The 16,409-nt window shown below is 34.0% G+C and overlaps 1 protein-coding gene across 3 annotated transcripts; it reads left to right on the forward strand.

Annotated features, from left to right (window-relative positions):
- The first annotated feature begins 1,761 nt into the window (after positions 1 to 1,761).
- Positions 1,762 to 15,280, forward strand: LOC106768449 (K(+) efflux antiporter 3, chloroplastic). 3 transcript variants are annotated; one of them, XM_014653617.2, is made up of 21 exons: positions 1,764 to 1,957; positions 2,079 to 2,281; positions 2,551 to 2,958; positions 3,445 to 3,813; positions 4,645 to 4,746; positions 5,233 to 5,313; positions 5,589 to 5,690; positions 6,425 to 6,502; positions 7,180 to 7,248; positions 7,392 to 7,442; positions 9,941 to 10,054; positions 10,153 to 10,254; positions 10,353 to 10,487; positions 10,811 to 10,992; positions 11,086 to 11,221; positions 11,585 to 11,662; positions 11,742 to 11,840; positions 12,071 to 12,232; positions 12,622 to 12,711; positions 12,786 to 12,947; positions 14,768 to 15,280. In XM_014653617.2, exons 3-21 carry the CDS (start codon positions 2,923 to 2,925, stop codon positions 14,990 to 14,992), a joined length of 2,373 nt encoding a protein of 790 aa, XP_014509103.1. In that variant the 5' UTR covers positions 1,764 to 1,957; positions 2,079 to 2,281; positions 2,551 to 2,922; the 3' UTR covers positions 14,993 to 15,280. The 3 variants fall into 3 exon arrangements, with proteins under 3 accessions (XP_014509104.1, XP_014509105.1, XP_014509103.1); XM_014653618.2 differs by lacking the exons at positions 12,786 to 12,947; positions 14,768 to 15,280 and having other exon boundaries at positions 1,762 to 1,957; positions 12,597 to 12,711; XM_014653619.2 differs by lacking the exons at positions 12,786 to 12,947; positions 14,768 to 15,280 and having other exon boundaries at positions 1,762 to 1,957; positions 12,606 to 12,711.
- Positions 15,281 to 16,409: the final 1,129 nt, after the last annotated feature.

Below are 16,409 nucleotides of genomic sequence, written 5' to 3' on the forward strand. Positions count from 1 at the left end.
GTTAATTAAAATCCTCCAAAGTTACCATGACCAACAACAACACTATGCTCCACTTCACTGATAATCGGGAATGTGAAGCTTCTTAACATCACCCCCTATACATCCCAATTTGACGGTGATTTGGGATTATGAAGACTATAAATCACATCAATCAAAACTGCAACACTGAATGAAATCTCCCTTCGAATCACAGTTCTTCGGTAATCCATACACTCGGATATGTTTCATTCCCAATGCTTCAAACTCGTTCTTCTCTATCGGAAGTCACTCTCAAGAACCCCTCTTCAAACCCGACAACCCAACAATCCATTACCTTCGATACTCTCTCTGAAACACTTTTCAAATGCTTCACAGCAACACTCTTTCATGGTTTCCTACCTCGTAAACTCTTTCAATAGTCACAGAGACAGTATGAAGAAACCAAACTCAACGCAAAAAAAAAAACATAAGAACTTTCCAAAGGAAAAAGAAACTGTTCAGAACTATCATCCCCCTCCCACAAAGCAAAAGGATAAAAAGCTTGAACTTTCCCAGAGACAAAGGAGAAAAAAGAAAATACTACAAATCCATGATAAAAGGGTACTAAAAAACAAGCCAGAAAAAAGAAAAGAATGGAACAAACCTCAGAAGGTGGGTGAAACGATTAAAGAAGAAAAAAAGAAAGATGAGTTCATAAAAGTTGTGCAGAATACTCCATTGAGAAAGCATGAAGATGGGGTTGTGTTGTGTGGTTGTGTTGGTTTTATCAGAGGAATGTCCACGTCATGAGCATGATCATGATGCAATCATAAACCAACGCGTACTCGGTTTGAATCTTCTCTCTTTCCTTTTCGGACAAGAGTCAAGACCAAGACCGAGGCTGCTTCAACCAAACGGTGTTTTATAGTAAACCAACCAACACATATATGTTCATTCTCCTTTCACATTCCCAAATTCCTCCTTTTCACACTATCTCTTACGCAGAAACTGTGAAAATATTTTTTCTTTCTTTCCTCACAGCAACACTCTTTCATGGTTTCCAAATTCATTCAATTCGAGACCTCCGAAAAGCCCGACTCAGTCATCGCATTCTTTAGAGACAACAGATTCAGCAATACCCAGATAAACAACATCGTCGGAAGAACACCCAAGGTTCTCACTTGCGACCCCCACAAAAGGGTTTTTCCAAAGTTCGAGTTTTTACTCTCCAAAGGGGCCTCACGCTCTGACATTGTGGAATGGTTGCATTTGCAGCAATGCCAGTTAAGGGATAGGAATGACGTGGGAGCGTTGTTTTCGGTGTGTAGGAATGCTAGGGACATTGTTCTTCAGGATTGCTGGGGGTTGGATAATAGCACCTTGAGTTTGGCTATTGTTTGCAGGTAACTTTGGAGGATTTTAATTAACCACGTGGAATTTTTATTACACAAAAAAAAACCATTATTTACAGATCAACACAGTGCAAATAGCGTCAGTGACAAGTTAATGGAGAGAGCGTTATTGTCTAAAATTAACAAATATTAGAATGCAATTGAAAAAAAAGATATGAAGACTCAATTGAGAATTAGGTACAAATATGAGAAATAAAATATATATTTAACCTTAAATAAAAGAGGGTTAAAAAAGTAAATAACAAATTATAAAAAAGATTATTTTAATAATATAAAAAAAATAAAAAAATACGAGGAGGTGGAGGGCGAAATAGGTGGAGGTGCAGGATCAACACCCCTTCCAGAAATGTGTTCTTTTAATTTTTAAGACCAAAAAACCCTCTGTATCATCACAAGCTTCTGTAAATGCGGTTTGTGGATGATGAATTTTATAATTATACCAGTCTTCATTTAAATACTTTGAAGGAAAATTTTTGAAAATCCTATCTCCGCCAAATTGCCCCAGTCTCTTCCCTCATCGAGTTGGCTCATTCTGAACAGTGGCTGATGCAACTTGAAACGATCTTCAATACCTCAAGCCTCATTAAGTTCGAATATCAACCTCTACAACTTCAAACTTATATCGCTACTTTCCCAATGTATATATCTTATTTCCCTTCTACAATATTTCGGAAATACTAACAATAACCTTTACCATCTTGGTTGCAGAAAATCTCATGGCTTTACCGTCGCCTAAAGAACTCGGAGAGTCAAGAAAAAGAGAAAATTGCTCCCAAGCTTCTGCTATTAACTTCGCCGACTTAGAATAAACTGAAAATCACACCTCGGAAAAATGATACTGCGGCCAAACCAACTCCCCAAGTGGTCTCAAGTGAAGAATCAATTTCCCAAGGTCCAGCAAAGGGAACAAGGTGAAGGATTATTATTTTATGATGTCTTAAAGGAATAGGTTGAATACAAGTTTCTGTTGAAATAAAAGAGAAAAGATATATTAATGTGTAAATTGGATCAAAATTATGTATTTTATTAAATAGAAGGATTAAATGTTTCTACTTTAAAACAAGAAATTATTTATGAAGCAAAATTAAATTTAAGCATGTAATATGCACTTTGAGATAATGACATGGAAAATAAAGCCACGTGGAAAATGCGTGTTGTCTGACTTTAAAAATCTGAACAGGCGTTTGTGATCCACGAAAACCACATCGGACATAAGTGAAACTGAAATTCTTGTGGATGTGGTGCTCACCCATTCACACAGACTTACTCTTATCCCATTATTGATACTCCAAAATTTGCAAGATCATGCAAAATCTTTCTACGACCCTTTCATTTCCTGCACAGTTTTCTACCTTTCACAGCTTCCTACGTGTACGTGTGCCTTTTTCCACCTCTATTTTCTGAGGCAGCGAATGACAGCAAACTCAAAAGATCAATTTTTTTTTTTTCTTTCATCATATTTCGAATTCTTTGTTCGTGTCTATAAGCGGAACAAACAAACGCAAGTGAGCTTTCCCAAGTTGGGTTTCATTGCTTTGTAAGCACTGCCACTATGTTGGAGTCTTTAGCTTGGTGCCAAAGCTTTAAGGTAACATCTCTTTCTATGCATCTTTTTTTATGATTTCGTCGGTAATCATTGTTGGGTTAGTTGGGTATGGAGGGTCATGCTATTTGAGTTGTTCATATATCAAGCTGTAAGAAAATTTCTTTTCCATCTTGTACATTTCTCTGCAATGATGTAGTAATATAGAAATTGAAGATGTTTAAACTTTGAAGTTGAATCGAATCCAGTGCATATTCAAATAATAGAGTCAGTTCCTACTATCATTGAGAAGACAGGAACTGCGAATTGAGTATTGTTGACTGTTAAACTTTAATTCTTGAGAAAAACCCTAGTCTTTCTTAGAGATTGTGTATGACAAGAGCTTATAAAGATTTGGAAACTCTTACCTTAAAAGGCCGTTTAGAGGGAGGAGTTAGGATCAAAATTTTAGAGTAAATTAATCTTGTTGCATAATCTAATTCATATTGTTGCTTGTTGCATAAGTTCTTTTGGAATATTGTTTCTCTGCAGGGATATGACCTTACCAAACAGAAGAGTCCGGGTTGCTCTCATGCTATTTCACGAGTTTATAGAAATTCTATTTTTATGCTTTATTCTGTCAACAAGAAAGTGCCGGTACTGCCACATGGTGCTAGTCATTGGATATTTCATGGGAGTTCTGTGTCAGAAGATTTCTTTAAAAAGCCTCCTCTCTATGCTCCTTTAAGTTCTGGTTGGAAAGGTTTGTATAGGCCGCGTTGGGAAAGGCTGCAAACAAATGTAGCCTATGATGTTGCTGGAGCTGTTGATGTAATCAATGATTTAGGAATGGACACTCTTACTTTCTTGGCTGTGACCGTCATAATTGTGCCTATGTTCAAGTCACTGAAAGCCAGTCCTGTAAGAAGTTCTTGGAGTTTAGCTTTTTCTCTTTTTCTTTTTGAAGTTATGCTCTTGAAATTATGATGTCTTTCATCTCAATGATCGTAAGCATTATTCATTTTCATGTAATGCTCAGCATTATTAGTTTAGTTAAATTCCTGCATTAGTTTGGTAAGCTAAAATAAACTAAGGCATCAGCTAAAATAAACTAAGGCATTCTCTAACTAAATGAGACAAACACAAGCATCTCGAGATGAGAAGGATGCACAACTTAAGGTGTGATGATGATTTGAATATCTATAGATTGGAGATACCACGATTTATACCAACTCAATATCTATTGCCATTCAGATGTATTTGTTATGTACCAAAATAACTACTTGGAAATCTTAGTCTTCAAGTTATTTTTACAAATACTGCTTTGGAGGTTGTGTACGAATTGATTCCCATCAGTTATCAATATTATATGTGTTCTCATGATAGTTCTTAACAAACAAATTTTGAATGTAGCTTTTCTTTTCTATGAATTTGAGATTAATATTATATGTGTTCTCATGATAGTACTTAACAAACAAATTTTGAATGTAGCCTTTCTTTTCTATGAATTTGAGATTATAGTTCTAATCGCTGACAAGATCTAGATTCGTAGTCCAGTTTCAATAATTGTTGTACTCAGAAATTAGATTGAAATTAATTGCTGTACTTAGAAATTAGTTTGAATTTATTTAAATTGTGAAAACAATGTGAACATACATGTTGAATCTCACACATAATAGTGGAATAGGCTTAGTTATCTATTTACTTTCGTATATTAATAATTGAAATCAATTTAATGGTTGTTATTTTCAGATACTTGGCTTCTTTTGTGCTGGTGTGGTACTCAATCAGTTTGGTTTAATTAGAAACCTTACAGATGTTAAAGTTTTATCCGAATGGGGGATTCTTTTCTTGGTAAGATACGTTACTGCAGCTACTCTAGTTATTGCTTTCCCCCCAATGTGTCTGTCTCCCTCAAATGAAGCTTTAAAATTGTAATATTTAAACACATTTTAGCCATGTTATTACTCTATTTTGTAAAAACTAGAAATCTAAAACACCTAGATATTAGCCTGTTTTTTCTTTGCTCCATATCATTAAAGCTAGTAATCCAAGAAACAACTCCTAGTACTTACTGCATTGATTGCTTTTATTTGCAACATCGTTCTTGGAACTCATAGGTATTGACCTATTAGTTTTTTTTTTTTTTTTTTTTAAAAAAAATTCGACAATAGCATTGTTTGATCCAAACCACTTTTCTGTTCTTATTTGTTTTATGGTGTGGTGTCATGCACATTAAACTATGATTGATGGCTATGGAAGAACCTTTTAAAAGTATCACCGGCATTTCTGATAAACATACTGTATATTTTCTCTAAAGAAATGTTTGTTTCTTTTCAGCTGTTTGAGATGGGTTTAGAGCTTTCACTTGCACGTCTAAAAGCTCTTGCAAAGTATGCTTTTGGAATGGGATTGGCTCAGGTATGACGCTTTGGGAGTGATAATGGGCATGGAAAGAAAATTTCCTAAGCCATTTTCATTTCGTTATTCATCATTTAGCTTCACGTATATCAGAGATTTTATATTTGTCGTAGATGATCAATTTTTTACCATTGATTAATTTTTTTAGTTATTCATTCTTTATAATTGTTCTAGTACTTTTTCTGGAACATTCTGATTTCTTTTTCAAAATTTATAAAATTAGATTCGTGGCTTTTCTGTTCTTGTTTTAATATTTATTTGAACATTTTTTGTAGGTTTTACTGTCTACTTTAGCATTTACTGCTTTTGAGCTTCCTCCAAATGGAGCTGTTGGAACAAAAATTTTGGAATTCCTTTTCCACTCTAGGCCTGACCTGGTAAGGTTTCTATATCTAACAATTTTTCCTAGTTTTGTGTTTGTACCCTTTAGTTGATTATAAATTACAGTCATTCTGGTGAGACACAGAGACAGATAGAATGCACACATACAGTGTACATAAACTTTCCCGTAAGTAATTTAATAGTAAAGATTCTAAATTTTGAGAGAATTCTGGTGAGTGATAGATAGACAGAATGCATCTGCATGCATTTACACTACAAACACTTTCAAAAGAGAAAGTACTATAGGCTCTTGTCTAAAACTTGATCCTTTAGGAAGTGGCTCCCACCTCTTACACATTCTTAAAGGTCCTAGTTGACCAGATACAGGATGATCCTGTAGTTTTTAAGTTCATTATTAGAATCCTTATGTGGCTTTCTTTTGTTCTTTTGTTCTTTTGTTAGCAATTGCTTGGCTTATCCATGTAACCTATCTCATCTTGTCGGACATGGACTATGAAGTTCATTCCTCACTGCCCCTATTTCCTTAAATTAAAGTTTCTGCTCAAAGTCAAGTGTGGTGTGTTTTCTCTGCACTTAAATGTCTTTTGCATTTGGGAGCATGTTTCACATAAAACTATCTGTAGACCTACATCTAACAGCTTAATATTTTAAGATGACTGTTTACTTATAAAGATAATTAATTATGGCTGGATATGAAAAAGTATAATGTCAATAAAACTTGAAGAGGCTTCATTGTTTTATCTAATTAATTTTAAAATCCTATTCATAGGTGAACATAAGGAGTGTCGATGAAGCTGTAGTGATTGGTGCTGCTTTGTCTCTGTCATCTTCTGCATTTGTTCTACAGGTATTTGTTTGTATAATTTGTTCACCTTGTTTGCATGAAAGACATGATGCTGATGCTGATGTATCTATTTATACTTTTATTTCACTTTGTTGGTAATAGTAGTAACTTGATGTAACAATAGCACCATGTTTTGACTTATGCACATTTTTCACTAATACTTTTACTGTTCATATTTACAATAAATAGGAAACGTTGTATGCATTCAATAAAATAAATATAATTTCATGACTTTTGAAAGATCCAAGGAAGTTCTGAAGAGTTTTAATTTGATACTAACAAACACTTTCTTGCTTTTTAAAAATATTTATGAAGGTATTGGCATTCCAACATAGTTTGTAAGTTTTGGAGAAAACACTGAATGGAAGAGCTTGTGGTTATTACTTTTTGTAGTGAATACAATGTATACGTAAATACATGCAATTTTCGTTTGTAGCTGAACATGCCATTTTCGTCCTTTAGTCCTGCGGCATCATGTTTCTCCTCCTCTAGTATGCAATCTCTTGGTTTGTAAACTTCTTTGTCCAGCCTTGTTCATTAGTCTTCTATTACCTTGTCTTGTTTACTGCATTCAAAAGAAATCAAGGTTTAATTTTAAGTGTTCCCCATGCATGAATCCCCTGTCATGTGTGACATTAAATATGGATAATTCAACTTATCAATCATATATGTATTTGTAGCTTCTAGCAGAGAAAGGTGAGCTTCCAACAAGATTTGGTTCAGCAACTCTTGGAATACTTCTTCTGCAGGTTTTTGTCCTAAACTCTTGCATGTTACAGTCTCATTCTCCAAGTATGATTTTTTTTTAATAAAATAAGGAGATGTGGTTGTTAGGACTCATCTTGTATGATTGATATAGTTAACTTTGTTCCTTTTCTGTTTGTTATTCCAGGACTTAGCAGTTGTTCCTCTTTTAGTCATACTTCCTATACTAGAGAGCCAGGTGAGATGTAATTTAACATATTGCCTTTCCGCTTTCTTCTTTCATAAGCTGATGGAGTTAACAAATGAGATGTACTAGTGTTCTTTACGATTAAATTGCCTAGCTACCAACTATGTGAGATTTGACACCAATCAGTTGTGAGAAAACTCACAAGATATCATGGTACCACTTTTAAGAAGTTCCTAGGTTTTTTCTTCTTGACACCAATGATCCAATGTTTCATTGAAAAGCTAAACATTTTAAATAATGCTTTTTCTTTTATAAGAATTTTAAAGAGAAGGAGAAGTGAAGTTACTATAATGTAAATTGACTTTATCAAAGTGCTAACATTTTGACCAAGGCACTTCCAAAAGTTAGATTTGAATACTTAATAAAAAAGCTTGGAGTTTGTAGTATCTAAGTCGGCTTAACATTTTTCCGAGTCGACTTGGCTCGGCTTAGTTCAACTTTTAGTCTAGCTTGACATAGATTGATCTTTGGCCTAGGCCGACTTGGCCTGACCTTCGGCTTTGGCCGACTCAACTCGACCTTTCGTCTTGATTGACTTGGCTCAACTTTTGGTCTTGGCCAACTCAGCTCAACCTTTGGCTAGAGCTGACTCGACACAATCTTCAGCTCAAGTCGACTCAGAATGAACTTTAGCCTAGGCTGACTCGGCAAGACCTTTGACTTGGGCCGACTTTGCTTGACCGTCAGTCTGGGCAGACTTGGCTGGACCTTCGGCCGAGCCAACTCAACTCGATGTTTGGCCCGAGCCAACTTGTCTCGACCTTTGGCCCAAGCCGACTCGACTTGATCTTTGGTCCAAATCGACTCGACTTGATCCTTTGACTCAAGTTGACTCAGTTTGATGTTTTGGTTTGAGTCGACTCAGCTCGACCTTCAACTTAGGCTAGCTCTACTCGACCTTAGACCTAGGCTAATTTGGCTCGATCTTTTCCTCATATGCCTTGAGTTGACTTAGACACGGAAACCTTTGTTTTGGATTTTCAAAATCCAAATAATGATCCAAATCCAATTAAGTGCATTGGAATTTAAAATCTAAAATATGGATTTGGATTTGGGAAAAATTCATTTAAATAGACTTAAAGTTATATGTATTTGGATTATTATAGATTGGATTTCACAATTTGGATCTTTTGCCCACCCCTTTTTGACCTCGAACACAAATGTTCTTCCACCTCCTTAATGGCTGCTGCATTATGAGTAGCTTCCGCCACTAATTCAATACTCCGAATGGATTGCCCGAGCTGATACCAATTGTTGTAAAACTAACTAGTTCTTGAAAATACTGGACGAACTAATAGGGAACCTTAGGAAATGGTTCTGAAAAGAAGAAAAAATTACAATGAACATAAAAAACTGAAAAAACTTATGCAACAGCAATAGTTGCATTTATAACCCACTAACTTAATTGTTTTCTAACAGCTTACTAAGAAACAGTAAGTTCACAAACAAATTTCATAACACATTGGTGGTGCACTGTTTGATATCAAAATGATGAGGAGCCTCTACCTAACAACTTTAAACGAGTTGATTCCTTATGTTGTGTTAGTGTGACCAAGTGATCAGAAGAACTGGTATCATAAAAGTGGCAAAGAAAGGGTTTTTTTTTATTGAATGAATGCAGGGTATACACCGCTCCAGATCTTTATTGGCAGCCACTGTTCTGCTAATATAAACCCATCCTCAATGGACCTAATCAGTTATAGGCGCATTCCCCTTCTTTCTAACATAATTAACTAGTTAACCACTTTTTCCATTTGTGGTCCTTGACATATATAAAGGTTTACTTTTTCCCAGATAAATCGAAAATCTATGCTAAACTCTTAGCTTGCAAATCTTGTAACATGTTGTCAAAGATATGGACCTCTTCACTTACCTTAAAAAAATTGTATGTAGATTGTTTTAATACTTATGTGGTAAAATGATAGGTTCTTTTAGTCAAGAACCTATGAACAACACTCGAAAAACACTCAGAGGACAATTCTTCTGAATTGTGCAGTAGCCTTTTATTGCCAAGAAACAAAAAGAATGGTGTTTACAAAGCAATCCGAGAGCTTAACCTCTCTCCAAAGAACTACAAGAGTTCTCGCAAACAATAATACTCCAAAACTACCTAGTAAACTCCCTACTCCCCCTTATATACACTCTGCTAACAGAACTAACAGAACAGACCCCCCTCAATACCTAACTGCCCTGGCAGTTAGGGCCTGTAACGTTTCTTTTCCTTCTATATACAATTAATTCCCTAACATAAAAACATTTTTTTATGTATGTCAGCATGCTTGTGTTTGTCTGTGTGCACACCTTGTTGCAGGAATGTGCTAGTTATGTTTGTCCTTTTTAATTCTTTTTCACCTACTGTAAATTTGAGGTTAGCAATTCTGTATGTTGCATGGTTGTTATATTTTCTTCGATTAACTATTTTTTTTCAGTCATATGCATCGACCTTTGCATTCATTCTTCATCCTGTGCTTTCTTATTTTTCATTATAGAATATAACCGAGGGGAGTATTTGGCCTACGCTTGCTCAAGAAAGTTTAAAAGCTTTAGGTGGATTGGGTCTTCTTTCTCTTGGGGCAAAGTACATTCTCAGAAGAGTTTTTGAGGTCAGTATCAAATATATTTCAAGATTTTTATCCAAAGAAATAAAATTCCAAACTCATTTTTTATATGTTCTAGGCAGTAAACTCTTGGTCAAATTCAGGTTGTTGCAGATACAAGGAGCTCAGAGGCTTTTGTTGCTCTTTGCTTGCTGACAATTGCTGGGATTTCTCTAGGCACACAGAATTTGGGCTTTAGTGACACGGTTCTGTATTTTCCAATGCTTTGGGTTTTAATTAGAGATTTTGAAGAATCATAAAATTGACTATTAACTTGAAAATTTTATGTAATATCATAATACAGCTTGGGGCTTTTTTAGCTGGGGCTATTTTGGCAGAGACAAACTTCAGGACCCAGATTGAAGCTGACATAAGACCATTTAGAGGCTTGCTCCTTGGATTGTTTTTCCTAACTACGGGAACTTCAATTGACATGCAGGTTATATGATTATTATTTATAATGTGTGGCATGGTTTTTTGTATTTCTCAACATAGTTGTTATGTTAATTTGACCGTTGTGTCTGCATAAATGCAAACTGAGTATCAGGTTCATCAAACTAGTAAATTACAGAGGCCCAAGATTTTGTTCACCTGTGATGTAACATTCTAGTAACATAATGAATATATGTACATATTATATATATGTGTGTGTGTATCCTTGACAGCTTGCTTTTTTATGTGAAATTATAATATTTACACACTCTCTACGGTTAAACTATAAAGATGTATTTTTACCCTTCATAATTATAATTTTTGTTGCAGCTCCTTTTACGAGAGTGGCCAAATGTACTTTCACTCTTGGGAGGTTTAATTGTTATAAAGACATTGATCATAACTGCAATTGGTCCTCGTGTTGGGCTTACTTTACAAGAAAGTGTAAGAATAGGATTGCTTCTATCCCAAGGAGGCGAATTTGGATTTGTTGTTTTCTCTTTAGCAAATAGGTACTTAATTATCTGATATAATGCACTGATGTTATTTGAGTGAGAACACTGGGATTGTTTTTAGTTATCAAAATTTGTGGCTTCTTATAACAGGCTTGGGGTGCTTCCTCTTGAGCTCAACAAACTGCTCATAATTGTTGTTGTATTGTCGATGGCATTAACCCCATTTCTGAACGAAGCTGGAAGAAGGGCTGCTAGTTTTATAGAAGAAAAATCTGATGCTGAGAATGTAGGTTTTTTTTTCAAGATTTATAATTTTGGCAGTTATGTGCACTCGGACACAAACACACATGTGCATGCTTCTAAGTATTAAAAGTAGCTATGATGAATATTGGTGTATTTGAAAAAAAAATGTCATACATAACACATGTAATTAAAAAAATACAAGAAAATTCACCTGTACTAAAGTAGGTCCTTATGGCACAAAATTCATTCTCTTTGGATTTTATCTTCAAAACCATCGATTTCTTTTCAATTATTTTTCTTTTGTCTACTTAGTGTGTTATAAGACACAATACAACTTTTTCTTCAATCTTATGCCAGCGATTTCATGTTTACTGCAAATGTACATTAAGTAATAAATTATTTTCAGAATGAGAAAGCTTTGGAGACTGTTAACTTCAATGCTCGTGAACCTGTTGTTATCCTTGGATTTGGACAAATGGGCCAGGTAGATCATCAATACATTGTAAAACCTGTCATTTCTACCACTCATTTCTAAAATTTCTCCTTCTGTGTTATATGTAAAGGTCCTTGCCAATTTCCTGTCCAATCCATTAGCTTCAGGAGAAGGTGATGAAGTAGGATGGCCTTATGTGGCATTTGATGTGGACCCCAATGTAGTAAAGGTCAGGGTATTTTGAGCATTGTTCATGCCTATTGTCTATCAGTACCTTCATGAGACCCTTTCTTTTTCATTTTCTGAGGAATTATTTGAAACTCTTGGGTTATCTTCTCCTTTTCTTTATTTTATTAAGAGAATGAAAGCATTATATATGTCATTTCTTACACTTCATATTGCAATCTCTCCTATCCACCTTTCTTTTAATTTATTCTCCCATCTTTAACTGCTGGACAGACAGCTAGAAAAATTGGCTTCCCTATAGTCTATGGGGATGGATCACGTCCTGATGTTCTTCAATCTGCTGGTGTCTCTTCTCCAAAAGCTTTTATGATTATGTACACTGGAAAGAAGAAGACAATTGATGCTGTTCAGAGGCTAAGATTGACATTTCCCGCGGTAATAATCTCTTACACCCCCCTACCCTCACTGCTGCCCCCTTTCTTTTTTTCTCAATTGGTTCAGAGAGAGTGCATGTATATGTGAACAAGAGGGGGGAAGTAACGTGTTCTATAACTGAAAGCAACTATGGTAGTATGATGTCATTAGCTTAGTTTTAGTTTGTTTGTAAAATGAATGGTGATAATCTCCAATATGTATCATAAGAATCTCTTACCAAGTTATAAACAACCAAAGGGTGACTGATGCACTAGGACATGTACTACTTGTTAGGTTTTTATTACGTGTAACTTGGCTGATAAAAATTTGAAACAGTGTTTTATATCTTCCTTTAATCCTGCTGTCTTCTCTCTTGGTTTAATAGTATACTTAGTGATGAAATTCCTCAGATTCCAATCTATGCCAGAGCTCGTGATCTAAAGCATCTATTAGATCTGAAAAAATCAGGTGCAACAGATGCCATTTTGGAAAATGCAGAGGTAGTGCCAAAAAGGTTTTTTCCCTCCCCTAATATTTGGAAAGGAAACTGGTGCTAAATATTTTATTCTTGCAGACTAGCTTGCACCTGGGTTCTAAGCTGCTGAAAGGCCTTGGTGTGATGTCTGATGATGTAGCATTTTTGAGTCAGCTTATAAGAGATTCCATGGAGCTCCAAGCACAAGAAGCGGTCAGCCAACCTGAAAATCGTGGATTAGATATTATGCAACCCCTGCAGGTACTTCAAAACAATGATTTGTCTTGACTAAATGCTAAAATATGGTTGTCTAGGAGCTGTCTTATGGATTTATCTGAATTTAATAGGATATCTAACAAAAAGTGGGAGGAAAGAATGTAATGAGTAATAAGCAAAAACATTAGTACTTAATTGATTGTGCTGATGTTGCTTTGTTGCTTTCCTTATGCTTGACCACAATATTGCCTTAAACTTCTGATTTTTCATTTTGAATGTTATTCCCCCCACCCCCGGCATGTTTCTCCATTGCATCATAAGGATGTTTGAAAGCATTTGGAGGAAGATCCTTTTGTTTGTCTTTGATTACATTGTTCTTGTCATTCTGCATCTTGAGTGGAGTCCATAAAACAAAACTGAATATAGGAAAAACTTGTGCACTGATAAAAGCCAGCTTTGGAAAATGGCCTTTCACATTTATTAATCAATCATACATACATATACATATACGTAGGTACATACATATATATATATATATATACATATATATACATATACATATATATATATATATATATATATATATATATATATATAAAATAATAATTTAGTTTATTAAATATTGCTTGTATTTCAGTGTTGGATGTTGCGCACACACACGGTATTCTTATTTATAATGAAGAAGAGAAACAATAACAATGAACAAAATCAATATTTAATAATGGAAAGTATTTGGTAAGATATTCCCTATCAAATCATATCTCTCTTTTTAATGTAATATTCAAACCATGTATAACATAATGATGTTATTATATATAACGCCCTCCCTCAAGCCAGAGCATATGTATCATATGAGACAAATTTTTAATAAAGTCATTAACACAATCCCCTAGAAAATCATATCAGTTGGTTGTTGGAGCTGATAAAGTAAATAAGTGACGTATTTACCATTCTCTCTCCAGTTAGAGAATATGTATCATATTAGTCAAGTTTGTTACAAATGTTGGGGGCCATGGTAGTTGCCAAAGAGCAAAAAAATGCTTGGAGATCACGATAATCTTGAGTAGCAAAAGTTACTCAGAGCATGGTGGTTATCGGGGAGTAGAAATGCTCAATCAATGTGGCAATCAATATTCAAATGTTTGGTCAACATAAATTTGCAGCTATATATAAAAGACTTTGATTATCACAATATAACACATTTGGTCAAGCACAATTGACATGGAGATCATTGAGAAGGTTAATATGCCATTGTAATTCACATGTGGTGGAGGTAAGAACTCTACATTCAACCTTAGAGATAAGTGAGAAATTGTGCTTTGTTTAGCAGCCTTCCATGAAATTAGTGAAACTGCCAAGAAAAAAAACAGTACCCAATGATTGACTTGTATGAATCAACACATGTTAGCCAATTTGCATCACTGGAGAAACTGTGCTTTGTTTCTTAGCCTTCCATAAAATTAGCGAACTACCAAGAAAGAAGCAATACCCAATTATTGACTTGTGTGAACCAATACATGTTACTAAATTTGCATCACTGAATCCAACAATGTAAATGGAAAACCCAAATATGAAAAATACACTAAAGATGACAACTATAACAACAGTGAAAGAATACCTCAAATTCCGTTGGGCTTGCTCTTCTGTGTGAGCTGATCTTGCTTGGTGCTTGTTGTTTTTCAATGGATTTGGCTCTTCTAAAGTGAGAAAGTTTAAAATAAGTAATTTTAGTTGTTAATTAAGAAAATTAACTATTAATATTTCAACACATCCACAAAACTAGATTTCAACATTATGTCCCCTTAAATGATTTGTTCTTTTTAATAAACTTGCATAACAAGAAACCGTTGTGTCTGTAATGTAAGGTGAAAGCTTCTGACTTGAGGGAAGCACGTGTTCCTGCGGCAATAACTTCACCAGAATCTGAATTATCAGAAATGAATCAGAAAGATCAAGCTTCATCAGTTAGAAATCAAAGGGAAGTAGATATTGAAGAACAAGAACATGAACTTAGTGAAGCTGTGAAATTAGAAGGAAATGGTGTTTTACTTAGCAAACAAATTAGTGAAGAAAGCGCTGAGGAGCCCTGAGCAGGGCTTCTTCCCAGTTATTTTAAACCTCTAACCCCAATAAATTCTGAAAGATTCAGGAAGTTTTCATTTTCATTGCAGAGCTAACAATATATGTATAGGAAATATCCCAATGCCTTGTAGAACAGCATCATTCCAACTCTGATGCTCACTTCAATTCTTTTGAGAGCCACAAAATGTATAGTGATTTAACACCTTTAAAATAGTTTTTATTTCTTGTGGGAAATCATAAACTGTTTAAGGTGGTATAAACTTCTGAAAATAATAGGGTCCTACTTGTTAAAGTTATTTTGCAGTGCTCATAGTATGCAGATAGATTTACTGTTGAAAAATGATGATGAAAAAAGGTTTGCAAATTGATTCGTTGTTGAAAAATGAGATTGAAAATAAGTGGAATGTCACTTCTTCCCTTTGTAGAGAATCTTTTGACAGTGCATATCCAAATTGCGTGTCACATGCCAAGTTCCAATTCAGTATCTGACAAACCAGTTGATGTGAAATTTTGCAAAATCAAATATACAATGCACAGAGTCCTTTTGCGACTGTGGCTTTCATGACATAGATCAAGCACCAAAATGTTTTAAATTAATTTGTACTCTGTAATTTATATCTATATCTATACTATTATTAAAAAAAAATCTTTTTTTTACATTTAGTTTTCTATTTTATCCTTTATATAACAGTTTTTTTAAACTAAATTAATTATTTTACTACTTTACCCTTTAACTGACATTTTTAAAATTAATTTTTTTTTTCTCTATTGGATTTTTTTAAAAAAATTTGTGACCGACCCAATTTTTCCTACTATAAAAACATTTAGCAATTTCCTTCATTTTTTCTATCAATATACATGAATATTAAAGCTAAAAGATATAATGATTCATATTTATTACCGTCTTTCTCATAACAAAAGGGAATTTTCAAAATATTTTAAACATATAAGATTAATACAAAATATTTCTGTAATGTATGTACTTATATCTATGATGGTCATCCAGTCATTTGGCAGTCTCAATGTTGTTCTCTATTACCTCTAACATTCTTTTCTTCACGTGAATAATGCGATCAAAAAAAAACAGGAAGTAAGTTAGAATTTCAAAGAATTTAATATATATATATATATATATATATATATATATATATATATATATATATATATATATATATATAACAAAAGTCAAGTATTATAACATAATAAAAAATAATTCATAATATTGTATAAATTAAAACATTGTGGTCATAATAAAAGATTTATCATATATTTAAAATCATACATAATTAGTAACATCTATTCTTATTTCAATCAACTATATGATTCAATTTCAAATTAAAAAATCTTTCACATTTATCATAGCTTAAACACGGTTTTTGAATGACTCAATATATTAACTAGAATTTAAGACTATATATATGTTAT

Source organism: Vigna radiata, chromosome 7, assembly GCF_000741045.1.
Source record: "Vigna radiata var. radiata cultivar VC1973A chromosome 7, Vradiata_ver6, whole genome shotgun sequence".
Lineage (NCBI taxonomy): Eukaryota > Viridiplantae > Streptophyta > Magnoliopsida > Fabales > Fabaceae > Vigna > Vigna radiata.

Coding starts and splice junctions, on each gene's coding strand:
- LOC106768449 (XM_014653617.2), top strand. CDS start 2,923: ATGTTGGAGTCTTTAGCTTGGTGCCAAAGCTTTAAG. Junction 6,503..7,179: donor CTTCTGCATTTGTTCTACAG/GTATTTGTTTGT, acceptor ATGTATTTGTAG/CTTCTAGCAGAGAAAGGTGA. Junction 10,255..10,352: donor ATTTGGGCTTTAGTGACACG/GTTCTGTATTTT, acceptor ATCATAATACAG/CTTGGGGCTTTTTTAGCTGG.